At 46.5% G+C, this 27,907-nt stretch overlaps 1 protein-coding gene across 6 annotated transcripts; it reads right to left on the reverse strand.

Moving 5' to 3' along the window:
• Positions 1-691: 691 nt before the first annotated feature.
• On the reverse strand, positions 692-22,753 carry LOC102105542 (solute carrier family 23 member 1-like). Of its 6 annotated transcripts, XM_088055249.1 has the most exons (13): positions 22,395-22,753; positions 18,689-18,838; positions 17,253-17,410; positions 14,216-14,375; positions 12,707-12,888; positions 9,250-9,370; positions 8,773-8,929; positions 8,334-8,587; positions 5,144-5,308; positions 4,188-4,296; positions 3,029-3,124; positions 1,812-1,891; positions 692-1,337 (listed from the first exon to the last, which is right to left on the reverse strand). In XM_088055249.1, exons 1-13 carry the CDS (start codon positions 22,446-22,448, stop codon positions 1,335-1,337), a joined length of 1,689 nt encoding a protein of 562 aa, XP_087911375.1. In that variant the 5' UTR covers positions 22,449-22,753; the 3' UTR covers positions 692-1,334. The 6 variants fall into 6 exon arrangements, with proteins under 6 accessions (XP_087911375.1, XP_005519525.2, XP_087911376.1 ...); XM_005519468.2 differs by having other exon boundaries at positions 692-1,891; XM_088055250.1 differs by lacking the exon at positions 17,253-17,410 and having other exon boundaries at positions 692-1,891.
• Positions 22,754-27,907: the final 5,154 nt, after the last annotated feature.

Below are 27,907 nucleotides of genomic sequence, written 5' to 3' on the forward strand. Positions count from 1 at the left end.
GGATGGAAGTTTTATTTTAAAACCTAAACTAAAGCTGGCATGTCTAGCTATCCAACTCAGCAGCCAGCTTTTAGATTGAGTCCAAGAGGCCTGGACTGTGGCCCAGCATTGCATTCAGGCAAAAACACATGGAGCTGAGTACTGAAGTACAAGGGAAGAATAAATACTACAGAGCCCTTTCTGTCCCTGCACTTGAGACTGTGGTAACACCCCCAGATGAATGTTTGCCATGCTGCTGTGTTTGAAAGTGGGGGTGCAGGGGTCCTGTTTGGGTTTAAGAGCTCTTCAGAGCTCTCCAGGGTGCGGCCTTGCCATTCCCCGGCCTTTCCAGTGTGCTTCATTTATATAGGCAGGCACTGCTTTGAGGCTAGAAGCATTGTAATGACGTTGAGAAGATGAAGAATGCATTACTGTGGTGCCTCCTCTTGCATGACCATAGTTCACAAGAGTGCAGGCCTGCAAGTGACTCTGAATGCCACTTGCCACCCTGAGAAATACCATTACAGCGTTCACTTTATTATTTATTATTTATTTTTTATTATTTATTATTTATTATACATACAAAAAGCAAGTATTAATCTCAGTGAAGGAAACACAAGCTTATCCTACAGCAACAATGTTATTACATTTAGCAACCAGCTATTACATTATTATTACACCAGTTATTACATTACAGCAACCAGGACCACATGTGATGCACACCTGTTTTCCAGAGAAGTGCTTGTCACCCAATCACCACACCAGACCAAAGAGGTACAGCAAGGGCACACAGGACATAGCAGTAACACAGGGATGCGTACGACTGGGAGCAGAAATGTTTTCTTCTTTATATTTGATGAGGATTCCTTCATCTTTGTAGGGCAGGGTGTCCTACAGCAAACTGGTTCATCTGAGACTCCTCCCAGCACTCCAAAGGTGGGATACATTTCAGTGAAGCTGTTTTTTTCTGTTAGGTCAAGAACCTAACTAAGGTCTCTAGAGTCCCTCTGTGGTCTGAGGCAGAAGAGACAGGTTCAGAAGACAATCCATCTCATTAACTTTAGATGCCTCTCTTACAACAACACTCAGCTGGCTAAATGATGGGAATATGGAATGAGAATGAATCATGACTTAGGAGCACCTGCTCCTACCCCTTGGCCATGATGAGGTATGAAATACGAGAGGTGAGTGTTGCTTTAAGGTGCTGGGGATTGACTTCAACCCAAGGGATGCCTGAGAGTGGTACAGGGCTCACATCAGGGATGCTTTCTTCATTGCCTCCTTCAGCTGCCAGATCAGGGCACAGGAAGCCTTTCTGCTTCAGCTGAACAGCTGCCCCTTAGGGTGCCCAAGGGTCACTGAAAGGAAGAAAACAGAACATCTTTCCTAGGCATTTCTTGGGCTTTGGTGTTCCCCAAGGAAGGATTAGGTTCTTCCTAGAAGTGAGCAGGCAGAAAGAGAGAAGGAAAAAATTACTTCTTCAAGGCTATCACTGGTGCAGTCAGCAGAGCAGGGAAAAAGAAGACATTGTCCTTCTCCTGCTCCCCCCTCTAACAGCTGCCAGCTCATGCTCAGATGATGGGGGCTACAGACACACTTTCAGACCTCTGCTTCTGAGATGAGTTCACTTGCAGACCAGGTGCTTATATCCTTGTATCAGCACCAATCTCAGAGTTTCTTTCTAAGCTTGCTTTAACACTGTTTTTCTCCTCAGCAGCCTTCAGTTCATCCATTCTCTTGTCACAAGACAGTCTTTTGGGGCAAGCAGGGAGATAGCGAAACCAAAAGACATTGCAATACTTGGTGCCTATGCCAAAAGGAAGATCATAGACCTTGGAAACGAGCTGAGAGCTCTGCGTCCTTCCCTCATGGCTTTGTTTCCATGCCAGGAGCCCCCGCTCCTCCTGTGTTCCTGCAACAGCAAAGTGAGATTGTTGTGTTTAAAACAGCAGGTGTTAGAGCATAGGGCTGCTTTTTGTGCCTCACCCTCTGCTCAAATCCCAGCAGACCCAGTACAAAATACAAATCCCTTCTACTTAAACCCTTCCAGCTCCAAAGAGTTCTACAAATATTTACTAAGGAGCTTCCAGACAACACACTTTCTCCTGCAGCAGCTTCCAGATAAGCAGCCTTCTCCACTTTTTCCATGGCAATCACGTATACCAAGAAGTTTTCACCTGCCATAGAAGATCCGAAAACTGTTCAAAGAGGTTAGTGCGGGGTGTTAACTGCCCAAACACTTCAGAGCAGATTTAGCTAGCAGTTACTAGTCAGTCACAGGTATTTACCCTATCCAAAGGAATTCCTAAGTGCCTGTAACTGCTGTGGCAGCAAAGTATCTCTTGGGAAAGGGAGTGAGCACACCTGTCAGTTCTGCCCAGAGGAGCTGACTGTCGAAGACTAGAGGAAAATTAATGAGCCAAAGGGAGACTGGCTTTCCAAGAAGCCTCAGACAGTAACAGAATCTGGTTAACAGAGTGTTCTTCCTTCCTGCTCTTTTCCTGCAGCAGAAAAGAGGGTTTCCTCTCCTATTCTTATGCCCTCCCTCTCCATGCTAGATGGAAACCCAAGGCTCTTTGCTGCCTGTGAGGGCCAGCTGTAGGTGGCCTGTCTTTCGTCACCAGTCTTTCCTACTGCTTTCCACTGCTGTGGCTTTAGTTCAGCCTCAGTTTTAGAAGCTCCCATACAAGCACACGTTGGCTACTTCCACTTCTTATAGCTGCTTTCCTCTCTCCTTTTAACCAGCAACATGGTTTTAGGCTGGCATTTTCCCTGAAAGACCTATTTGCCAAACAAACCTTTTCTTCAGCCTAGGTTGTTCCTGACAAATTATTTAATTTTTGATAAGCTGCTGTTTTCCAGACAAGGACCATTTCAGTGATGTTTCTCATCCTGTTCCTCACATCTCTCTGGGAGGAGTGCAGTCACACAGTGTTTCATGGCTGCTAGCACAACTCCTATCCATAGAACAGGAGTCATGAAGACAAAAAGTACCAGAAACAAACCCTAGGACAGGCACAAACTAGCAGCTCATTTCAGCAAATCCTACCTGGAATGGTATTATCCAGGATAAAGCCCAGAAGTCCACCCACAAACATGCCAGTGGTGAGAAGCACCAGGATCACTTGGTCAAGCTGGATGATTCCTAGCAGAAAAAAAAGCCTTAGATCATGGTGCAGGAAGATGCATTTCACCTGTTTATCCAGCAACATTTCTGGTGCCAAGAGGCTGCAAGCTGCATGCTTGCTTGGACTAGGCTTGCTTGGACAAGACTTGCAAATCCAAAGCCGAGTGCAAGATTTGGCAGTGGAAGGGAGAATGATCTCACAGCCAGTTTCAGACCTACAGTTTTGTTCTACATGATTATGCACAGACTCACAGTGGGCAGGAGATGGCTCATAAATACATTAAGAGCCTATTAACACTGCAGACCCCAGCACTGTTCGAGAAAAAGCCACCTTTTGCTCCAAACACATTCAGCACCTCCACAACATAACATCCAACAGCTCCCTACAGGAGCACGAGCTTCAGTTCCCAAAGAAATATGAGTATATTTAGCACGGGATTTCACCACAAGTTCATCAGGTGTGATGTTTCCCCTGGAGGGCTGATGGCCATGGGCAAAGCCCAGTGGCACTGAGCATCTGATAGAGCACCTGTAGAGCACGTGGTCTGTGGGCCCAGCTCTTTAATCAGCCCACCCAGCAGACCACGTATGCTTTAAGAAAGGACACTCTGGCCTTTGTGATGTAGACATCAGTCACACAAGGCCAGCTGTTGGAGAACTGAAAATTTCAATAAAGTGATCTTGATGGAATTTAGTAGAGGAGTATGCTCTTGCATTTTGAAAGCACAGCATTTTATTGTGTATGAGCACATTAGAAAGCCTCATTCACTGAGAACCTTGATCAAGATTTAGCCCTGGAGTATTCTCTTGCCCTGCCCCACGAATTCCCTGTCCCAGGGAAGTGCTCTGCAATCCTTAGCCCAAGAAGAATCTGATGAGGTGCAGTCATTGACAAAAAGCAGAGATTTCTGTACCAGGGCTGTGCATGAGAGCAAAAGGCAAAAACAGCCCTCACACAACAGGCAACGGTCAAAGCACAGGTTTTAGCATTTTATCAGGAAAAACTATTTTAAGAGATTTATCTGATCAGCATTTCCTTCAGTATTATGCTACAGAAAATGTTTCTGATGTCACTTCTTACCTGTTTCCAGCAGCGTACTATTTTTGCTTGCCCAGCTGGGAATTGTGAGGCCAGCAAAGAGAGAAAATCCAAAGATAAAGATGTTTCTTGAGGAATTCATATCTGTATACTGCACAGAGAAATTTCATACGTTACATGCATAAAACTGTGGGTTACTGTTGTGTTTGTGAGACATGGTGGGATGCAAACACTGGAATTGGGAATGGACCCAGCCCTGGTGCTCCTGGAGCATTTGTGATCCTGCAGCCCCCAGTGCCAGCCAGCCCTGCCCTTACCAGGGAGCCCTAAACCAGAGTGATTTAGCCCCTCTGGGTTCAGCCCCTTATCTTTACCTGAGGAATTGCCAACATAAATGTTTACATTTGCTGCAGTGTGGTTATAGCCGACTTGAAACTGGGGGTCCTGTGTGCAGTTTTGGGCACCACAATATAAGATATAAAGCTATTAGTGAGTGTCCAGAGGAGGGCCACGAGGATGGTGAAGGGTCTGGAGGGGAAGCCGTATGAGGACCAGATGAGGTCACTTGGCTTGTTCAGTCTGGAGAGGAGACGACTGAGGGGAGACCTCACTGCAGTCTGCAGCTTCCGCAAGAGGGGAAAAGGAAGGGCAGGTACTGATTTCTTAACCCTCATAACCTGTGACAGCAAATGGCATGAAGCTGAGTCAGGGGAGGTTTAGGCTGGATATCAGGAAAAAGCTTTTCACCCAGAGGGTGTTTGGGCACTGAAGAGGCTCCCCAGGGCAGTGGTCACAGCACCAGCCTGACAGAGCTCAAGGAGTGTTGAACAGTGTTCTGAGGCACATGGTGTGACTCTTGGGGTGTCCTGCACATGGCCAGCAGTTGGACTCAATGGTCCTGATGGGTCCCTTCCAACTCAGCTTGTTCTGTGATTCTCTGTCTCAATGGAATTAAGTCCCCTTCAGTAGGGATGAAGCAGTGCTCACACAGCTGTTACCTGTAAATTGGAAATCCCCACTGCTGCGATAACTCCGAACATCACAAGGAACATGCCTCCAATGACAGGGATGGGAATGCTGGCAAGCATTGCCCCAGCCTTCCCAAAGATGCCACTCAGGAGCATGGCACAGGCACCAGCAATGATCACCATTCGACTCCCTACCTGGGGCAAGAGGAAGAGGAGGCAGTCATGCACTGACCAGCAGGGAAAGGCGAGGGGTAGCAGGCTCCAGCACCGGCCTGTCAGATAGGTGTTGCAGCTCTGGCCCCAGCATTTCATGGCATGTTCAGGAACAGGTTTGGATACAGCTGCTGGTGAGCTGACACTGAATGAATGGAAAGCATCAATATTTGTGCACCATAAATACTTATCATGAAAGGCACTCTGAGGGCACCAGACCTATTTACTCAGTGTTATCCTCTCCCTACTATTGACAGAACTTCAACAGTTTGCTATTAAACTGAAATAAAAACAATTAAATTAAGAGCACAGTAATCCCCACTTGTTCTTGCTTGTTCTTGCTTTAGCCTAGAAATATCTTGGCATACATACAAGCCTGGCATTGCAACCCCCCCAGTCAATTCACTGGACAATCCTTCCACCAGGGTTTCGATTGCCATCCAGAAATGACTTTCAGTGAGGTGTCCCACAATGATCCCTCCATTCCCTGGAGACCAAGATTTCAGAGACCAGAGCTGGCTGGCTACTCCATCCTGAGCTCTGGGATCTGATATATCCTTTCTATGGTCAAGCAATAAGAGTATGAAGTGAGGAAGTCTCTTGATCTGTCCTTATCTCTCACCACCTGTCTGTCTTCAGTAAAACCATTTTTCTCTCATTTCTTCCCCTAGGAAGAGTCAGGGTGGCCTTTCCTTGGTTGAGCACTACAACAAAGATGGGACGAAGCACCAAGCTATGTCCTTCATTCAGATCTGCTAGAGCATATGAATAGGAAAGAAAAAGAGTATCTGCCAAACAAAGGGTTGAAAGAGACATTTATATGGAAAGTGAAAAGGAAAGCAGTAATATTTATTAAACTTCCCAGTCAAGATGTGTCTTGCCCATACCAAAACTTGGATTGCCTAAAGAATCATGCTAAACTTACAATATTTGTGTCAGGGAAACTCTGTAATCCTCTGCAAACATTTTCTAATTCAATTAAATATTTTAATCCCTCCCTTTAAATATCTGAAGAATGTCTAACTACAGGACAGGCTTTTTTTGAATGCTTTCAACAAAAGCATTCTCAGTAACTAATAGTGTCTCTTTTTAAATATTTTTTAAACATGTCCCTTTAAAATATTTTAAGTCTTTCTTGCTTTTGAAAGATAAATGAAAAAGATTTGGTGTGGAGTTTCCAAATAAAATCATGCATTGCCTTCAGGTGCTTTTTATACTCTTTGGCTTAAATGCTTTTTTATACTCTTTGACTTAAAACCTTGGGACACTATTACAATCTAAATGTTAATTAATAAAAACCAACTGACCTATTTGTTTCAGGATTAGAACAAAGATTCAGAGTCTCAATTTGCTAAAATGTTGAATTACCATGTATATGGAGTTGGCCTTAAAGGCAAAATACCTAATCCAGTGATAGCACTGTGACAATATTCTGCTAAAGCCACTAGTTTGGAGTTTGTTTCAATTTTGTCAGGAAAACAATCAAATCAGTTCTATTTCTTAAGGCTGAAGAAACTACAAGGTTCCTGACAATATGTGGTCACTCTGAGGCCTTTACCTCTCTTTAAAATCCTCCTTTTCTTGGAAAGGAGTTCTCAGTACTGGCATACTGGGCCTGATCAAGCAGTTTAAATGTTGGTGCCTGGTGTCACGTAAGATGTTGCATCTTGGCAGCTTCTAGCAGCTTCTCCTTGCCTTCTCTGTCAGCCCCTGTATGTATCTGAGATCTCCAAAGATTTCTCAGGTGGTGCTGAACTTCTCTGTTTAAGTAGAGGAAACAAGTCCCTTGTGTTTCCACTTGTTATGGAAAAATGTGTTTCCCATGTTAAAAAAGAAATTAAATCTGCCTTGTGCTCTCAGCATCCCCATCTGTCCCCAGGCAGAGTGTTTGCACTGATTTAAATTGACTGAGATGACACTATTTTCAGCTCTTTCAAGTGTGGACAGAGTGAGCAGAGGTGGGATCCAAGGGAAATATCTCTCCTGAATCAGCAAGTATGGCAAGTCCTCCTGGAGCATACATTGTGAGAATATATGTCCTATAATCTGGTAATTATGAATTTGGGCAGCATCCCATACATAACAATGCATGCAGCAAACTACCCATCAGGAAAGAACTGGCTCAGGTAGATGGTTATTATGCACAGACTTCCTAGTGACAATGCACACGTGGTGATAGACTAAACTGGGCTCCATGCAGACATCCAGACAGCCCTTGGTGCTCTAGGGCAGCCACCTCAGTCAAACGCTAACACTGCAATGAGTGAAAAATGGTTATTGTGAGTGACATTTATAAAATCCAGTAAAATAAGCATTATAGAGTGGAAGCTGTAAGGAAAGTGCATTTATTTATTGAACTCACAGCTCTTCTGGCATGACATTGCTTATTTGGTAATGATTTGAAAATGTCCAGTTAGCAGCTAGATGTCTGTCAGCCTATCCTCTGGCTGCAAAGCTTAGTGAAAATCTATGATCTGATTTTCAAGCTTATATCTGGAAATTTCTTTCCCTGAGAAGTGCAATTAATATACTCAAGGGGCTCACAAAACTTTATAGAGACATAAAAACACAAACCTTTGCTCTCACATTTTATAATGTCTAGAAGAAACGGCCTACCTTTCACATGATTGCCATCCTCGGGTTATAGAAGTTGTGGAATTTGAAGCCCTATTAAATATTCACCCTCTCCTCTCCCTCTCCACACCTGTCCAGGTTAGCTCAGATGTAGCATCTCTTCAGCCTTACCCAGGCCAGGTGCCACGAGCGAGTGCACTAGTTCCCTATGCAGACCAGAAGCAGAGAAAGGGAAGCATTGCCCACCTCCATTAAGTCATCTGTAGCGCTGCTGTGCTGGTCACCAGCGTGCCAAGGCACGATTTTCCAGAGCGCCTTTCGGGAGGCGTGCTGAGATCACTGCCCAGCTCCAGCACACGCTCTCCTGTACTCACACACCCGCGGGGGAGCCCCCCGGGAGGCACCAGGGCCACCCCGCTGCAGCGAGGCTCACCTTGGTGATGCCCAGGGCCCCCACGTTCTCGCTGTAGGAGGTGGTGCCGCTGCCCGTGCCCCAGGCCCCGGCCAGCAGGCAGCCGATGCCCTCCACGCCGATGCCGCGGCTGATGGCGTGCTGCGGCGGCGGCGGGGCCCCGCACAGGCGGGCACAGGCGTAGTAATCCCCCACGGACTCCAGCATGGAGGAAATCACCCCGGCTAGGATGCCAAAGATCCCGGCCGGGCTCACCGTTGGCGTTCCCCATTGGCCTGGAAGCAAAAAGCTCGGTTTAGCTGAGTGGGGCACTTTTGCCCTGAAATCTGCCCCGGGGGAGGAAGGGCAGCAGGAATGCTGTGGGTGTTCGCCTGATTTCTGACATTTCATCTCCCCCTGTTCGTCATCAGTGGAGGTGCAAGCAGGAGCGGGCAGGATGGGGAAGAGGAGGCAGCGGTACCTGGGTAGGGCAGCCGAAACCAGGGAGCCTGTGACAGGACGTCCCCACGGGTGTCTGTCCGGGCCAGGTGGCCGTAGGCAGTGGGGGCCGCAGGGAGGACGCCGGTCACTGTCAGCACGTAGCAGAGCAGCCAGCTCAGCGAGAGCCCCAGCAGCACCTGGCCAGCACAAGCAGCGGTGGGGTCTGGTTAGGGTATGGCTGCATCTTCAGCAGTCTTCACGGCTCGGGTACCCCCGCCGACCCTTTTCCCTGCACGCGGAATGAGGCGAAGAGGCGGCAGGACCTCCTGGTGGCCCTCCCTTCTTCTCTCCCTCCCTCCCAATGATCAGGGCCGTGGGGAGTTTTTCCCCCTCTGCCCCTTGCCACACAGGCTCAGCTGGGAAGCACTAACACGAGTGGAAAGAGCCCAGGCAGCCCGGGGCAGGTGAAGCCCGTCCCTCTGTCACAGTTACCTGGTATCCAGGAACCCCAACGTACCGGGAAGATCTGGAAGAGGTAGATTGGAGAGAAGTGGCACTTCTTGCCTCTCTTGTAAGATGGCAGCGGCACAGTAACATCTTTCAAGTATTGAGAGAACAGAACTATGAAAAAAACAGTCCTAGAAGGAGGGAAAATGAGACCATAAATAAAGTGGGTGCCCAGCTGCCCACCTGTCCCCACATTAAGTGAACACTTGTTACCCAAGAACCCAGGACTCCAGAGGACCTATAAAAACAGGCTCTCAGCATTAGAGGGTAGCTCCCCACTCCACCAAGCCAGAGGTGGAACAAGCTTTCCATCATAATCTACTGATAGCTCCACATATTTGCAAATAACTCTTTTATCCTTATTATTTCACGACTGACAGCCCAGGTAGTTCATCTATATGACACAGTTGCAGAAAGGTTAAAAATCCCTCCTAAGTAAAAGAAAGACCTGACAGACATGCAAGGTTCAGGTTCTGCCTGTGTAATTCAGACATACTAGAAATACAGGATTTACTGTTTCCTGAATTCAGGTTTACCCGTGCTGTTCTTCAAGGGGCAAAAAGCTCCTGTAACACAGAGTAAAAGAAGAGGATTTGGTTTGGCTGTGCAAATCCCTATTTTGAAAGAAAAAAAAACCATGGTGGGACTGTGGGGCTGCGCATGGTGCCCACAGAGCCCTCCCAGCCAGCCAAGAAGGGCAGAGCACAGCTCTCTGTCTGCGAGGGCTGCATGATGGACGGGCCCTCCCCGGCAGGGGTGTTCCCGTGTGTTCCTGGCAGCACCCGGGGCTCGTGCTGCTGGGAGCAACTGCAGGTTCAGCTCTTCTCCCATCCCTTGTGTAGTGAACATCTGTGAACATCTGTGAACATCTGTGAACAGCAGCACAGCCTGCCCCCCATGTGCCTTTTGCCCAGAAAGGCCAACCAGATAAAGCTGGAGGCTACCACACATGGAGAGGGGGCAGGGAGTGGGCATCCCACTTTGACTGCTGAGCTGGTGGAAGAGCATGGACATTTCCTGTGTTAACCAGGCCTCTGAAGGCCCCTTCATTATTTTATAACAAATGTAAATTTTATACATTGAATGAATTCATCTGGATAGGATTTGGTGAGAAATCAGTTGCACCAGCTGAAGTGCACTCACTTCACTGGAAAACTGGTAGTTTTCCCCATGTGAAAAGATGATGAACTGTAGGTGCAATAGTCAGGGACAGGCAGAATTCCAACAGTGCAAAGAAAACTCTATCCTCACTCCTTTGCAAAGGCACTCCATGACATACACAATTCAAAGCACTGGATGACTGGAGGGAAAAGGTCTGAGGAGGAGCTGGTTTCCATTTGTGGTTTCTAATGCTACAGAGTCCAGACAGACTGCGCAAGTGCACATTTTGTGCATCTGCATGAACAAAGGTGCTCAGCAGCCCTTATGACTCACCACAAAACCCTCACCTGTCTCAGGGAAGTTTCACTGCTTATTATTCAGGTTGCCTGACACATTCTATTAACAAACTCTATTTTCAGTTGCTTATAGTTTTACATAACTTTACCCATCCAGGATGAAAATTTCTGTGGAAAAATGCCTGCCTCAGGGCAAATATTTTTTGAAAAACATGTATCAAACCTATTTCAAAGAGTGACATTCAGGAAATAGACATAGCATGTAGCCTGCATTGAAAAGGTCATTTTGCCTTAGGCAGTAACAGGATCTCTTTATGACCTGAAGCAGAAATTTGAGATTTAGTATAACTTGTTCTCTGGGACAAGGGATATTGTTGTTTCTCACAAAAATCTGCTCAGGTATGCTCAGTCTGCAACAATGACTCCAGGTTCCAGGTCAGCAGAAACATCTCAGGTTTTCACATTTGCAGACCATAAAGATTCTGAGTCTTCTGAGTACATCCAGGCCTTGCCCAGAGATTAACTGTATGTGCATCATCACCAGAGAGTAAGTCACCATACACTAGAGAAGTTTCTTGAGGCAACAGTGGGGATCTTCCATCACAAGAGCTCTGGGATGTGGTGGGGCTGAACAGCAGCCCTGAGAGCACATGGCTCATGTCTTCCTCTTTCTCCATCCCTGCTTTCCCTCTTTCACTAACAACACCCATGGAGTATGGAGAAGGCAGCAAAAGAGGCCACAGCTGGGATGGCTCAGAGCACAGTGATCAGGCTGGGGCTAAGGTGTCTGAGTCAGGAAAGAAAGGAATTGGATTATCATGGGTGGAAGATGGGACAGAAATGAACAGGACAGAAAGGTGATTTGGGCTGAGAACAGGCTGAAGGACTGGGACCCCATTAATGGGGGGGCACAGTTGGGCAAAGAGGTCAAGTGTGAGTCTGAGGTTGGGAGCTAGTGGCTGGAGAAGAACAGCAGAGAAAGGAGATATAGAAACATACAGTTTGAGAAGGAAAATTCACATTTGCTAAGATAAGGAGTTAGGACAAATCACCAGAGCTGGAGAACAGGACAACAAGCCAGGAATATGATGGAACAATGGTGAAAAGACAGCTGGGTTTTGGGCAGGGTTTGGAATTGTATGGGGTGCTGATGGAAGAGACTAGTTAGGTGAGGAGCTGGTGAAGGAGAAGTGGCTTTAGGGTACTGGGAGGGCAGGTGCAGGGAGAAGAGACCAGGAGAGAAGTGTACTGGAGCATGTCCTCACAACAATGTGCTGTCTTCCAAGGGCTACAGTCAAGCCTGTGTCCCAAGTCTCCAAAATCAGCTCTGAAAGCAGCGGCAAATAACAGGAGCCCATAGAAAGGTTAACAACCTACTCCTGTTGCATGCTATCCCATGCTGAAGTCTACATTAGGGAGCTGAAGGTGCTAAGTCTGCAAGGCAACCATGCAGTGGCATTTCTCCTTTTTTAATTCATTTCTGAAATACCAAGGAAATTTTGCCACAGTCTGCAGTCATGCACAGGGGCAAGCACGCAAATATCCCTAAAAGAGCACTCGCTGCTACAAAGCCACGTATGTAAATAGGCCTTTCCAGACCCCCTTAGGTCCTCTCTGGAAGGAACAATTCCTCCTACTCATGTGAAGACAATACATAAAGCACCAGCTATTTCAACATAGATACCTAACTCTGAGTGCTCAGCTTTGTCATTTTAGGAATGTCTTTAAAACTTAAATAATGGGTGTGTAAGACAGTGTGTGCAGACAACAATGACAGAGACTACACACACGTGGAAAAGGCTTGTATCTCTACTGAACTTTGGATTTTTACAAAAATCAGGGTTTTTAAACTCACTTTTGGGTTTTGCTTTGTTGCTGAGGGCTTTAGCCTCCTGGGGGTTGGAGAAGAATGACTGTCACATGGCTGTCTTGCACAAGCCTGTCACATGCTGGTGCTCAACAAATAAACCTGAACCCAGGGAAACTCTGCTACAGACTGTGTCGCTTGGTTTCATATTAGAGGCAGGTGATTTGTGTACTCTCAGTTTCCCACAGAGATGTGAGACTTACATGAATGCTATACCCCAGTGCTGCCCAGCCATATCCCCAGCCGGCTCAAACAGAGGTAGTGCAACCAAGGTGATGGTGGGGGCAATTGTCAGGGGGCCGATGAACCTCATCAGAAATCCAATCAGGCCAGAAAATCCAACGAAGATTTGAAAGCAAGAAGCTACAATGATAGTTCCTTGCACCTGGAAAAATGGAAGATGAAAACAGAGTTTGTAAGAAGCTCCAACTGTTGAGCCTTTTCTTTATGTCAGTGCAAATCCAGCGTGAGAGCCAGGCTCAGTCTCCAGTGACAGACTGGCATAGAGGCCTCCTGCTGACAACAGTAAAACCTGACTGAGAATTACATATAGGAAGGACCACCAAAGCAGCAGCACAGCAGCTCCCCCCTTGGCTGATGGATTAAGTCCTCACCAGGGCTGATTTTGTTCCAGAGATCACCTCCTCCCAGTCCTCTTGAGCCACCCAAGCATGAGTCACCTGCCTGTACTCTCCTGCCTGCTCCCACAAGACAGGGGAAAAGCTCTTGCCCCAAAAACAGGAGCAGGGCCATGGTATCTACTGATCTCCCTTTTGGGAAGGGCTTGGCTCTCTTCAGCACACTGATGGGGGAGGCAACTCATCACAGCCTCTTTTTTTTCCTGAGTATCAGTTTCACTCAGGGAACACATTCCTCACCCTGAACTTGCCTGTGTTTGACAATCACTGCCAAGGAGGCAGCAATTACATTCTGAAATAATGCTGGCTTCAGTGTCAGCTTCAGGCAGGGGTGTGGCTGCTCTCTGCCTTTGAAGATTTGGTGACAAGCCCAGGTTGGGACCTCTGTGGTGCTGAGCACCTTCCTTTCCCCAGCTTCAAAGGGAAGAGAAACACAGGGTGAATGACCCAGGCTGAAAGGAGATTTCAGCAGTGCCCTTGTGATAGATTTATGTGCATCAGCAGAGAGCAGCCTGTGCTGCTCAGCAAATGAGCTTTCAACACTTCCCAAGTGATTTGGAAAGCACACCAACAAATGGATCAACAGAGGCAAATTCAGTCACTTGCTCTGATAAAGGCAATCGATATAGAATAAGGCAGTTAGACCCCTGACATTTCCTCTTCCTTTTTGATTACCTAAGAATGCCCTTTTCCTTAATATTTAAAGTAGGTTTTGCATTGCATTTTTTTTACTACGTTTCCTGTGCTTAGATAGGGCTCTTTCCTTGAAAATATTTTCCCTCCCTTTCTTCTTCTAGGCTAACCATGCTCTATGGAGAAGGGATTTGACTGGACCAGTGGAGACTTTGCAAGGACATAAATCACATGAGGAGATCTGCATGTCCCCCATTCAGCAGCAGTTAAACACCTGCTTTTTTGATACAGGATAGATGGTTAAGAAACTACAACAGCATGAGGGCCAAGGTTCATTTGGAATAGAAGTTTCTCCAGCTGTGATGGCCACTACATGGTCGGGCACTTTACTGAAAGCAACAGCCCTGATACAGAGCAGGTGCCACTGAAAACATAATATACCTCTCGCATCCGTGTCTGCCAGACTTGGATGAATTCTGGTGAAGAGGCATTCACCAGGGTGGCGTTCTGTGTCCAGGCAGGGCACTTCCAAGTGGGGAGAGACAGCATTGCCAAGGTGGGGGTCAGGAATGTGAAAGTCCCTCCTTGAATAATAGGCAGCCTGGAAGAAAAGCAGAGGGAAAAAATGGCAAGTGAAAATGCTAGAAACTCCGCTCCATAAGAGTGAGAGAAAGGAAAGCAAAAATGAATTTAAAAATCAGTCTGCCTGTGGCATCTGACAGTATCTTTTGAATTGTTGTGGCAGGTCACTGTCACTGACCATGGGTAGGAATTGCTGCCCATTGCATGCAAGAGCAATGACATCGGGTAAGAGCTGAGGTTCAAATACCAGCAATGGAGGGGTACACTGGTGCTGCAGTCCAACCCTGTTACCCCATCTTAAGGAAAAAATAGTGTTTTTAATGGCTGATGAGACCACAGACCTACACAGAGTAGGAAAAACCTGATGGAAGGGAGAAGACCAAGGAAGAAAGATGGTGAGATGCTGAAGAAAAGCTTAGCATCAGTATTGCCAATATCCAGTTGCTTCCTCTGTCCTCTTTGGCTGCTTTGGTTTTCTTCACAACTCCTTACGTGCTCATGCACACAAGGACATGCACTAACTTCTCTCCAATGTCACAACAATCCTCAGTCTGAGGGTGACAGAAAATGTGACTTGGCTTTCAGTACATCAGGTTTCAATGCAAATTCCTCTTCTGCATTTCCACTGAAACTAGGAAGGAAACCTGCATGGAAGGGTCTGTGGACACTGACTGGGTGAGACCTTGGCTCTTCTCCCACACCACATGTCTCCTGGCTTAGAGTATCTCTCCCTCTGGGAATCCCTCAGGCTAGCAAGGAGCTTGCATCTCCCGAGGAGTTCAGCACTGGCTTCATGCAGAGATTTATACAGCAGAGCAATGCTATTTTGAGCTACACCAGCCTCTTTTGCCATGCATGAAAGAAACAAAGACCTAAAAGGCCTAACTGGGTCCTCAAAGCCCCACACAAGCCTCCATTGAAGTGCAAGTTTTTTTAACCACTCTTCTAGTATGCTTTAAAAATCCTAAACTGCCTGAGGGTGGGTACAGCATCCCTGAAACAGCCAAAGGAAATCTCCAAGGTGCCTCTTTTGAAACAGAGGCATTTCTACCATTCTTGAAATAAGAGGTGTTGTAACTGCAACAGACCATGTCTCTGTCACCTAAACCAAATATTTATACTAGTCATGCACAACTGAAGCACTGTCAAAGCTTTGAAACAATTTAGCTGGGCAAGGCACAAAAAACAAACAAAAAGAAAGAGAAGGTCCAGGGCCATGCCTTAGAATCTAACAATAGATTTATAGTTCCTGCTGTGTTGATCCTTCAGACATTTCACAGCCAGTATTGGAATGGGTGGGCTCAGAGGAGAATGCGGTGCCAAGGTAATGCTTATGTGGCACACTGGACTCTTTCCTGTGGGGTTTGCAAGAGGGAAAGCTACAGAAATAGGGAAGGCAATATTATATTCTGCTAATCAGTATATGATGTCCAAGCATTTACTAAGAAGGGCTCACCATAACAGCAAATGACCTGTGTCTCCCCTCAGGAGCCTCCGATAGTGTCTCCAGTGACTGACTGGGACCCACTGCTGCTTTTTCACGCTGTGTAACATGACTGAGCTGCAGGTTGCAGTGGGTCAGCTTTTCCCTTGATTATTGCTTTATGAATGTCCTCATGTCTTACAGCTGGGGTCAGCAGCAAGGCAATTGCACCCTCAGCAAGGCAAAAGCCATTCAAGTTTATCCCATGGGAACAACTCCTTATGACTTAATTTGATCTGTTGTACCTCAATTAGCTATTCAGCCATGGGAGAGAGAGGCTCTCTGCTACTCTTTCATCTCCAGCTAACAGAGAGCAGGGAACATTACAGCTCTCAGGAATTCACAGAGGCATGTTTTGGAGAGTGCCTGGAAGAACTCAGAATGCCTGAATTGCACCAGCAGTGATGGTCATGCACTCCAGGCTGAATTGGGATGAAGAACCAGTTTCTCTGGTTTTTGTGGTCAAGGTGCTCCACTCCTCCCTTCCTCCACTAATCCTGTAACAAGGTAGGAAGTTTGTCTACAGACACCTCTTAAGACTTAGAGAGAAAGAAATATTACAATAGTGAATGAAGCAGGAGGAAGAAAAACATTTTGTAGAGCTAGCAGTTGATGAGTGATTTGATGGCAGAAGTTTTAAGCAGAGTCCCTCAGATTCAGAAGCCAAAGAATGTGTAACTTTTGTCTTTGAAGCAAGAAACACAGGTTCCCACCATGTTGGAGAAAAAACAGCCTGTGGAAAGAGAGAGAGACAGCCCAGAGTTACGACAAGGGGAATAGAAGAAATTTTTCAAGGTCAGCAAAGATATAGGGTCTTTCTGGAAAAGGAGAGTACTTGCATTCATCTCTCTCATTAAATACTTCTTTTTCTGGGTACTGAATGGCAACTCCATGCTCATCTCACTGCTGGCTGCTCATCAGCAAAGGATTTACCTTTTATGCCACAAATCCCTGAGCATGGGAAATGGCATCACTTAACAGGACATGCTGCTGAACTCTTCCCTGAGTCCCTAAGTGGTAGCAGATGGACTTCAATTTACCCTAATTATCCCCTCCCCTAGAGTTTCTTGTAGAATCTGTGCTCTCTTGACCCTGGGTCCAAATCAGAATGCTCCTGCCTCAGCTGGAGGATCCCTGGAGTAAGGAACAAGCAGGTACATTTCCTGCATGTTGCAATGCTTTATTATTTTGAGGAAGATTCCTTATAAGCCAAACAAAAGGTATATGAAGTCTCAGAGATATAAAATTTGGGACACTAAGGTAGCCCTGCAAAGCTGTAAGCAGTTTCAGGGTGCTTTGGCATGGACCCTGATTGCCCAAGGGTAACAAACGATTCACTGATAAACTCTATAACAGGGTGGTGGCCTTGCACACAGTAATTGTTCACATTCCCACTTCTTGCATTTGGCCTACCTGACTCCAAAGAGGACTTGCAGAAGGGTGCAAATTCCTGAGACAAAGAAGATGGTGCTGATCAGATGGCTCTGGGTCAGTAGGTCATGCTGGAGGCACAGCCCTTTGGAGAGGATCAGCGGGATGGCTACAAGACCTCCCATGGCTGTCAAGAAGTGCTAGGAGCCACAGAGAAAGACTGGGTGAAGAAGGACACAGGACTGGCTCTATGTTATTACCATGTTTTTGAGAGAACTCACAGATGTGTGCTTGGGTGACACTAGCATTTCCCATTCTCTCTCCTTTTTTTTGGGAGCTTTAATGCTCAGTTAGGGGCTGCTCCAAATCACCTACAAGAATTTCAATGCATCCACTGAAATGTCTCCTCCTTTACAAGTCCAAAGACCTTTCCTAGTGCTCTGGACTTCCCAGGTCACTGTCAGACACAACCAGCTTATCCTCAGCACCTGCAGACAAAGCTGTTGGACATACTTTTCCAGGAAGCTTGGGACCTCCCCAGGTACAGGGAGAGAGCAGTCAGGCAATGTGAATGCAAATATTTCAGTCCATCTTATTTGCACCACAAAGGATGACAGAAGAAAGTGGCACATTGGAGCTACATGATTTTTGCCCTCAGTAGCTTTTCTCACACAGTGCAATTACAGATCAATCACAAAAAGTGAGTGCCAAAGAATGGAAGAATTGGGCATTGTATTTGTCAGAAGAGTCACAGACATATTTCTACAGTGATGTGTAGTTAATGACTAAATCTGAAAATAATTTTTAAAACCTATTTTTGTTTTAATTATTAACCTTTGTTGTTTGCTCTCACTTTGTAGCACAGAACTGCAGTAGTGGAACTGGTGGCACTCAGAAACACACTTTATTCATTTCAGGCATGTTATATTAAAGGTATGATGCAGATGTGTTGGGTTGATACACTCTAAATTTCCATTTAAGGAAATAAAGTACAGAATTCCACCAACCTCCAGGCACAGTCTGTCATTATCTTAATGACTCTGAGGTCTCTTTTCCCTCAGGCTTCCTACCCAGCACAGCATTGGTGGCACTGCGTCATTTAACACACCTGGGTACAGACCAGCCAAAGCTCTGTGTGCCCTGCTGCTGAGTTTTTGTTGTCATGGGAAGGCAGAAGAAGTTAGTTTGGCTACCTTCTGCCAAGGTACCCAACATGTTCTTATTAACTATCTGCCCCAGCCCCAGGATTCTGACTGACCATTTGCACTTCAGAGGGTGCAATGTTGCCGTGGGCATGATGATAATAGTCAGTGCTCAGGATGTGGACCAAAGGACTTGAGCTAAGATCCAGCCTCAGAGCTCCACTCAAGCCCTATGAAAGTAAAGCACTCCCAAATTCAGGTTTCACCCCAATTAACTGGCTGAACAGCCATGTAACTTTCACCTACTCCCAGCCTCTACCTGCTTTCCTGTCTCACCTGAATGCCCAGCAGGATGCACAGATACCAGGGAGGCACATCTGTGACAGTGTAGGCAAGCTTGGTCCCACTGTGGCCAGTGCCCCCACCTTCCTCTGGGCCCCAGGCAGCATGAGCTGGTGAGGAATGGCAGTGGCTCCCATGTTCACCCTAGACAACAGGAGAGACACTTTGTTAGCCACAGCCTGGCCGTACAGCCACCCAGCAGCCACCTCTCTTGCAGCCACACTCCATGTCTGGCAGGAATACCTCCTGTGTAGCTTTCAACAACACCACAATATTAAAAGAAACAAAGAAAAAAAAGAAAGAAAAAAAAAAAGGAGGGGAAATTAAAACGGAGGCGCAAAACACATCTGGAATTTTTTTTGTGTATGCTGGTGTGTCTAGGCCTGAAGAAACATTAGAGGGTGTCTCAGTCTCAAAGGGACATCCAGACAAAGTGCGTTAATATCATTAAAATCTAGTTAAGGATGAAGATACTGCAACCAGAAGCAAGGAAGAGTGTGCAGTGGGTTTGTCAGTGAAAGCATTGTCCTCTGGTCTCTGTACCTCCTGGCAATTCCACACAAACAGCATATTTTATAAATTTATACCTGGCTGCCACTAATTACTGAGTAGAAGCATGTTTTATATTTCATTTCCTTGGTCTTCTCTTTCAACCTCCTTATGCTCACCTTTAACAGTGTTCTGCCTTGATAAAGACACCTGCCTTTTGTCTTACTAGAAAACCCTGCTCCTACAGAGGAGCTGGATGAAACACAGGGACACCAGTAGATAGGAAATCCCAGCATCCATGCTGAAGGAGCTGGCTGAAACTGCTACCCAGGAAGGCTCAGGTCTCTTCCCAGGCAGCTAGAAGCCCCAGGGCTTCCCACGGAGATGTACACCTTTCAGAGTTTATTTATATAAAGATGCATTTTGCCAAGGAAAGCAAAGTAGTGCTTTGCTTCATTTGCCACAGCTTTTAAGTTGAGCACATTCTCCTGGTTGTTTGTGCCTCCTTCCAGCCCACTCTCACCCCTGTGCGTACACACATGCAAACATGCAAGGTGGAGGAAGGCTGTCTGGGAAACCACAACACTTAGAGCCAGATGCAAAAGCTAATTAAGATCCCAAAGTATTTGTTTCATTGACCCATCTCCAACCAGCAAGTTCTCAGCATCCTGGCAGCAGAGAGCTTTTCTAAGCTGAGATGCCCAGCTCTATCAGGCAGAAACAGAAACCTGCTGTCTGGAGAAGCTTAACCAGTTTGTCTGCACCAAACTTCTTTTTGTTTTTTTATCCTCCAAGTCCTGCAGGAACTTGAAGACACCAAAATACCCAACACAACAGCAAAGTGTCTGCAGTAACTCCCCCAGCCTACCTACTGATGGAGGCAAACAGGTAGTGCTGTGGTCAGGAACAGAGACATAAAATTACTGTTGCATTCTGTTGTAAATTTTGCAGGTGTGGCAGATTATCATTGAATTAATTTGCCTGTAACTTCCAGGTTTGCATTCTCTTGGCTGAGTCTCTGAAGTCACATTTTAGGTCACACTGTTGATAACTGGCCATGTAATCCCTAAGACCCCAGATCCTAATATTATTATTGATCTGAATGGTTGTGTGAGGGGTAGGGAACTCAGGTTGTAAGAGTACAATTGCCCATTAACTTCTTTGTTCAAGATCCCTCCCCAGCATCACCCAGGTCGAGCTGTTTCTACTGCAGTACCACTCAAATAAACTACCTTAACAACTGAAAGCCCGAGACTTTGCTAGGGGATACCTATGATGGAGAAGCCTCTTTAACAAACACAGTGTTATTTATCCGGCCTAGGCAAACTGGGAGCATTACAGATACTTCAAGATAGATAGGTGAAGGCAGAGTTAATTCAAACTGGACTCAGGCATGAGCTTCAAGAGCAAAAGGTGTTCCTTAGTAACTCCCTGTGCAGACATTTTCATTTCAGAACAAGAGAGCCTGAGCCATGGATTAACAAATGTACACCAAAGTACTTAAGACTACCCATGCATGGAGTTATTTGGGGACAACTACTCCTGAATAACACCACGGGTAGACAAATGCTAAGCTAGGCAGACAGCAGTAAGCTCCTTTCTTTTCATTGCAATTTTCCCCATATTAACCAGGAGGCATATTCCAGCCAGGCAGAGCCAGTAACAGCGCCGCATGACCATCACATGAGTGCCTGGTTCTCCCCAGGAGCTGGAGGAGAGTGAGCAGAGATCATCAGGAAAAGGATGGAGTGGAGATAACAGGATGAGACAGGAGCAGAGGCACTGGACTGAAACTGAAATGCAGGAGGTACCATCTTAAAATCTGGAAACATTTTTTGCTGTAAGTGACCAAGCACTGTACAGGCTGCCTAGAGAGGTTGTAGAGTCTCTGTCCTTAGACATATTAAAAAACTGTCTAGACACAGTTCTAGGCAGCTGGCTCTGGGCAACCCTGCTTGAGCAAGAGTTTGAAGAAGGTGACCTCCAGAGTTGCATTCCAACCTCAGCCAGCCTGTGAGGCTGAGATACTGGCAGGAGGATAAAGCAGGAGCAGTCTGGAGCAGGGAATGGAAACTAATATTGGGAGTTCTCAGCCCAGCTGCTCCCATGAATCCAGAGAACCAGTACACCTTCCATGTGCCTCAGGCTCCAGTCACAGCATGAGCGCCCTCAATCATGTCTTAAAGAAGTGCATCAGGAAGTCAGTCAGGAGCTGAACTTCTTGAACCACAGGTAAAAGACCTCTGTCTTCCACCTTCTGTAGGGTGATTCAAACCATAAGAATTCACAAATCTGGTATGTGTTATGGCAGAACAAGTTAAAATGGAGAGCTTGTTAAAAAATAATGAAAGAACACTGATTGAGCACTTTCCTAAGGCTCTGCCCACAGCTGGCACAGCACCCCCACTGCACAAAGCAAGCTCACCCAGAGCTACCCAAGAAATGTGGGACTTGTACACCAGGAGGTTAAATGCTTCCTCCACGGTAGCACAGACAGCTGGTCTGTACTAAGGTAGCAAGATGTTTGCAGGACCCCATTTCTTCACACCTGCTGACAGAAAAGAAGCAGTTTTTAGTTTCTAATGGAGGTGACCCCTGCTTTGGGATAGGAAGGGGGCTGCCATGTCCCAGGACCTTGCCCATGGCTGGTATAGCTAGCAGCATTCTCAGTGTGCCACACACCCCTGGACTGGCACATCATTTACAGCTTTTACTACATTTCTATAATTCTACAGGGTGTCCTCCTCAGATAACACCCAAATCCCTTCCTCACCCACCTTTCTAACAATTCATCTCACTAGAAATAAGTCCAAAAGACAAAGAAACACAGTCATTACTAGGCTAAATTTCTATTTTAATTTTTCTAATTAATACATTAGATGCTTTACCCAGGAACACAGCCACAAGCTCACCTGCTTTTCAGTACAGATACACTAGTGCTGACATTCATCTACATTATCATTTTAGAAATAGTGGAGAGAAAAGAAGTTAAAAGGGTGCCAGAGAGCAGAAAGCATGCTGAGTCTGCAGCAGCAGCAGGGGCTGTAGTGAGGAAATCATTCTTTGGATTTGTGTTGGTAGGAGCCGAGACAGAAGTTTACCACACAGCAAAATCATTGCAGCAGCCTGAGCCCCTGGCTCTCCCGTTCTCCTCCTGCCACAGGGTTTGCACCTGTTCATGCAAGAATTACCCTTCAGAGAGCAGACTCACCACAAAGCTGGGTTTATCTAGCCCGTTGAGATCTTTGTCTGAAGATGGAGTCATGCCTTCCACTTGCCTTCACCGACTGCCTTGAAAAAGAGACAGTCAGAAGAGGAAAGCCTCCCGAATTCCCACTCCTTCCAGTCAAAACAGCCCTAAAGAAATGGGGTGAGAAGATGCAGAAGCTGGATTTCAGGAGCCAAACAGCACACAGTCCTAGCTATTCATGTGAGCTGTACTGCAGAAGCATTTCCTTTTCTTTGGCTTATATAAGTGACTCCTTTTCTCCAGCTGATTAGAGGATCGGCATTCAAATCAAACTGGAAAACAGCCCTTCCCTGGAATGAGACAATCAGTAACTGATAACAGAAAAATCTTCATCCCTAGATAAGGATGCTGGGGGATATCAGAGAGGCATCCCACACAGCCTTGTAACTTGTTGCTTCATTACTACTTCAACAGCAACTTGCATTTTTTTGTGTGGGTTGGGCCTGTTTGAAGATCTTTGTCGTCATCTTGGGGACATTCAATTACTAAATAGTTTCACTTGTTTCATATGTAAACTACTGTGTATTTTGGCTTAGGTACAAACATTGTCTTCTTGTAGGATACTCCTATTACAGCCTGAAAAGAATGAAGCCTTTACTGTGAATTTATTTATGGCAGCAATCAATAACTAATTGTTGAGATATATTAGTTGTTTAGCTTAAATAAATTTTAAATAGAATGAGTCATAATTGTAATATTGTGTGATTTAGAATACTGTTTGCTTGGCTTTACTTTCTTAGCATGAGTAGCTGGATTTCCTGAAGCCTTGGGCCACATGCTGTGGACTTTCACAGAGATATGCTTTTGGCTGAAATAAAGTTAATTTTCCTAGTAATTGGTACAGTGCTATGTTTTATCTTTAGTATGAAAAGAATACTGATAATACACTGATGATTTAGCTGTAATATTTATCCTAACACTTTTTTAGTTCCCCATGTTCTGCCAGTGAACAGGTGCACAAGAAGTGCAGAACAGAAGATGAGGATGCTACAACCATCAACTCAATAAAATAAGGCAATGGCCTGTCAACATGAAGACAGAGAAAAAGTCAATAATATATTAGAAGACCCAGACCAAAAATCACCATTGGACTAAAAGACTGCATTAAGAGCACATGAAGGTCAGGTGTGTGATCTTAAGCATAAAAATGCCTGGGGATTTCTTTGTTCATGGTCCCTCTCCTAAGGCATCCAGCTCAAGCTTATGTGCTGCTGAACTTCTCTATTAAATTCTTTATTTTTATAAATTCTGATGCCTGAGACTGTTGTAGGAAACCTATGGTTGAGCCTGGCTCATGGAACTGCTCACTGTGAAGGGATTTTGGTCTCTGTTGTTATAGTCTTGGCGGGGTGGGGGTGGGTGTGTTTGTGACTCCTGGAACACTCAGGCAGTGGCTTCTCCTTTCACACAAGCCATCAGAACGCCACACTAAAGAGGTCTAGAAAACATAAGACTGAAAGACAATGACTTTGAGTGATCTGATTATCCTCATGCACCTCATGCAGCTAAGGATCCTAGCTCAGGACCATCAGATGGCCCAAAGCCTAGATACTCTTTTTTTAACAAGCAGCAAATGGTGTTAATGCCCCATCAAACCATTCCAGCCACCCCACCCCTACTTAGAGTAATTTCTGTTTAATTTAATGGCTTCCTAAGGCAGTGATCTTCCCAGACCAGTTGCAAAGAACTCCTTCAGCAAGGAGCATGTTATCACCTACACTTAGTTATCGGCCATTGGCAGTATCTCCTGGTTTCCATGAAGGATGCAGTGGAACTGAAATAAACTCCAGTCCCTATTCCTTCAGTAGACCTTCAGTATTCTCAGATCTTCTCTTGAGACCGAGACTTCATTACAGGATAGGACAACATCTCCCTAAACACTGAGTGAAGTTACGACCTGCTTGACAGATAAATTCTAAGACATCAAAATCATTGAATCAGAGGTTGGTTTGCATTAGAAGAGACCTGGAAGGTCATAGAATCATAGACTTAGAATGGGCTGGGTTGGAAGGGACCTTTAAGATCATCTAGCTCTAGACTAGAATGGTACAATATTCCTCTGGGGCTAGTCTATCTTCCCAATAAATTTTTATTTTTATAAAACAAGTCTCCTACCTCCTAATTTCAGCCCAGCATCTGTTCAATGACTCCTCAGTCCTGCCATAACCTTGTTTTCACATGAGACCCAGGCATTCAGTAACCCAAGCTTCTTAAACAACTTGTATAAATTTGTGTAACATCCAAAAGGCATGGGTGCACAACAACACCTGTGTCACCTAGACTAGCATGTGAAACTGCCCACACCATTGCCCACTTTCTGCAAGGAAAGAGGATTACCCATGGTCACTGACTTGAAGTTAGTACCTGTGTGTTCACTGAATCATAGAGTAGTTTGATTTGGAAGGGACCTTAAGTGCCACCTAGTTCCAAGCCCCCCTGCCATGGACAGGGACACCTTTCACTAGACCAGGCTGCTTCAACCCCCATGGAACCTAGCCTTGAACACTTCCTGGGACAGGGCATTCACAATTTCTCTGGGCATCCACAACTTCTCTGTAGTTCAGAATTCAGTAGTGGGAGTGTGGGAGTGTGGGGAAGGACACTTTAGCAGAGGGAAGATTTAAAAGGTTCAAAGAGGCACAAGAGAAGGTAGGGAGAAATGCCACTGTGGCTCAAGAAAGCTTTACCCCTCAGTGCATCCCCATCAGCCAGCAGGGGGATCTGAGTGAAAACACAAGAGACACTTAAGCCAGCATTGAAAACCATCAGCTGAGCGTTGCCTTGCAGGCTGCTGTGATGGAGAAGCAGCCCTTGAAGGAGATCACCCACAAGGAATATACCACAAAGGTGGACAACTCCAGCCAAGACTGTTGAGCTAGGAGAGCTGCAGCCTCATGGCCATGACAGCTTCCCCACCAGCTTCTCCTTCCTCTTAGCACTCCTCACAAGGAAAGGACTTGCTGACCTAGGGCATGGACATGGTCCTCTCCTGAGCCCAGGGTCGCTCCCTGCAGGAACAGCCTGGTGCCCTGTTCTGGTGCCCAGCTCTCCTGCTTAATGCAGATGTCTGCCTCTGGAAAGCAGGAACTGGGAGCTGCATCGAAATCCCACTCCAGCAGGATATTGGTTTTGTAATAATAAGCCCCTTTATCTCCCTCAGCCACAGGCCAGCTTTTAAGAGCATTAGCAAAGGGTTAAGCCATGTCATCTACTCAGCATTTTGAGCATAAGCATGGTTATTGTGTCACAGGGGTTTTGCTGAGCCTGTTCATTCCCTGGCATGCATGACAAGACTTACTGCTGCCGACCCTGTGCTGAAGGCCATGCTTTTGGCATGTACTCAGTCCGCAGCTATTTCACATCGGGACACATCCAGCTGCAGGGAGGGGCACTGCCTTAGGTTCTTCCCACTGTCCTCCAGCCATCAGCAGCAGAGGGACCAGCTCATAAGCCCCAGCAGGAGAAGATTCCAGGCTCAGGCTCAATAGAGAGACCACTTCAGGGTCAGTCCTGTCCTGACAGATGTATTTCCAGAGCCCAGGGCGCTGCCTGCACTCCAGCTTCTGCTGCCAGGAGATGTGCACCCTGGGCATGCCCCGAGGCAGGCTCCTCTGCCATCAGTGTTGCAGTGTCACACAGTCCAGCCTGCCTTAAAACTTATACCTTCATTGCACAAGCAAACAGCAAAATCCCTGCAGTCAGACTGAGAAAAGAAAAAAGAAAAAAACCAAAAACTCCCAAGAAAACAGCAATATTCACCGAGACAGGGAGGAACACACCTCCTTGGTCTGTTCTCCAGGGGGAGCCAAGGAAAGGTCACTGTTTAAGAAGGATTAACCAGAAAAGTGAAGAAATGAAAGTAGTTTCTGAGCAAGATCATTATGAGTCACGGGAGGTTGAAACAGGTTTTTCTGAGAAATCAAGTAAATCCCTTGGAGAGAAGCCCAGAAGTATCAGCCCAGCCAAAACAAAAAAAGGACTGAGAGATGGATGGACAAACAGAGCAGGATTAAGGCGTTCCCACATCTAAAGTCCCATGGAGGTGACAAGAAACCTCTCTGCAAGTGCAAGGAGGGCCAGAGTACTGCTGAACTACCCCAAGTGGGAGCAAGAGCAAGCCCCAGTGCTGGGGAGGAAGGCAAGCAAGGACCAGCCACTGCCTGACCCCATGACTCCCTTCCGCTCTGCAGACACCCTCATCTGCACCCCTGTGTTGGGACAGGATGTGACAAGAGTTTGATTCTGTCTGACGTTTTTATTTCTTCTTTATGTACTACAGTAAATCACACTAAGACTGTAAGACCACTGTTGGGTTTTAGAAATAGAAGCAGCTCACACATCCAAGGCAACATTCCCACTCTCAGAACCAACTGGGGCAGCCATAGACAGCCAAGCACACTGGCTACAGCTAAAGGCCACAGATATAAAAAGAGAAATGAACAAAAACTGACCCATCTCCATGCAGAGCTGTATTTGTTCCAATGCTACTAATGAATAACAGCCTCTAACCCTCATATCTGCAGTAAGTCCCAGGACAGGCAAGGACGCAGTATAGGAGAGGCAAAGGGGACCCACAGGGCCAGGGGAACTCCAGGGGATGCAAGGAGGGGAGAAGAGAGCCACAGCAGGGGATGCTCCAAAAATCACCTCAAAGTCCTGCTGGTCACACAGCTGGTGTACTGGCTGCTGGGGATTGCCTGCTCCGAAACATCTGGCTCTCAAGCACTCAGGCAACATGGAGCATCTTTTCTCTTCGTGGTTGTACACAAGTGACCAGGCAGGAGTAGGTAAGAGCAACATACATTCCAGGAGGCAAGAGCTGGTTGCTATTGCAGCCCCTCCAGCTATAAAACATCACAGCCTGAAATGTCAGGCAGAGAGATGCCAAGCAGAGAAAAGGAAAAGGAAAAGGAAAAAGAGATTTCTCTGCAGCTCCCATAGTGGCAAAGCCAGTGGAATTGCTGCTATGAAACCCTTTTGATTCCCACGGTTCATATCCTACTCGACTGCTGTTGACAGAAAATCAGCCCCAGCTTCTTGCAGGAAGAAAGAGATGGGCACAGGAGGGTCTGCAGCTCAAGAGTCGAGCATGGATTTTGGCAGGTAGAGGAGGAGGAGAAGGAGTAGGGTGCCTGATGTGCAGCTCCAGCACCTGGACAGATGCTAACAGTCTCTGCAGATGGGGGCTGTAAAGGATGGATCCTAAGGGTTGGCTCTTTCTCACTCCCTTTCCCACGCCTGTTTTCTTTCTCTGTGGGGCTCTGGAGCCGAGTGGCCGGAGCAGGGCTGGGAGCAGGGACACAGGGCTTGTGCGGACGCGGAGGAGAGGCAAGCCCCGGGGGAAGAGCGGCTGCTAGCTTTGCTGCTCAGGGCTTAATGCACTAAGAGCCCAGCTGATTCCTGCTCAGACGCAAAGGGAAACCGCAGGCACTCGGGGAGGCCAGGCACCCAATGGTGCCGAGTTTCCCCAAACC

This window comes from Pseudopodoces humilis, chromosome 5 (genome assembly GCF_049639895.1).
Source record: "Pseudopodoces humilis isolate 2021_Gansu_Grassland_sample_001 chromosome 5, ASM4963989v1, whole genome shotgun sequence".
In the NCBI taxonomy this organism is placed as follows: domain Eukaryota; kingdom Metazoa; phylum Chordata; class Aves; order Passeriformes; family Paridae; genus Pseudopodoces; species Pseudopodoces humilis.

Bases quoted from the DNA above. Each gene is read 5' to 3' on its own strand.
- LOC102105542 (XM_005519468.2), bottom strand. From the start codon at position 22,448: ATGACTCCATCTTCAGACAAAGATCTCAACGGGCTAGATAAACCCAGC. The intron at 5,309-8,333 runs GTGAGCCTCGCT...CTCTTGCCCCAG, and splicing joins GGGCCCTGGGCATCACCAAG to GTAGGGAGTCGAATGGTGAT. The intron at 4,297-5,143 runs GTAACAGCTGTG...TTCTCTGTGCAG, and splicing joins TGGGGATTTCCAATTTACAG to TATACAGATATGAATTCCTC.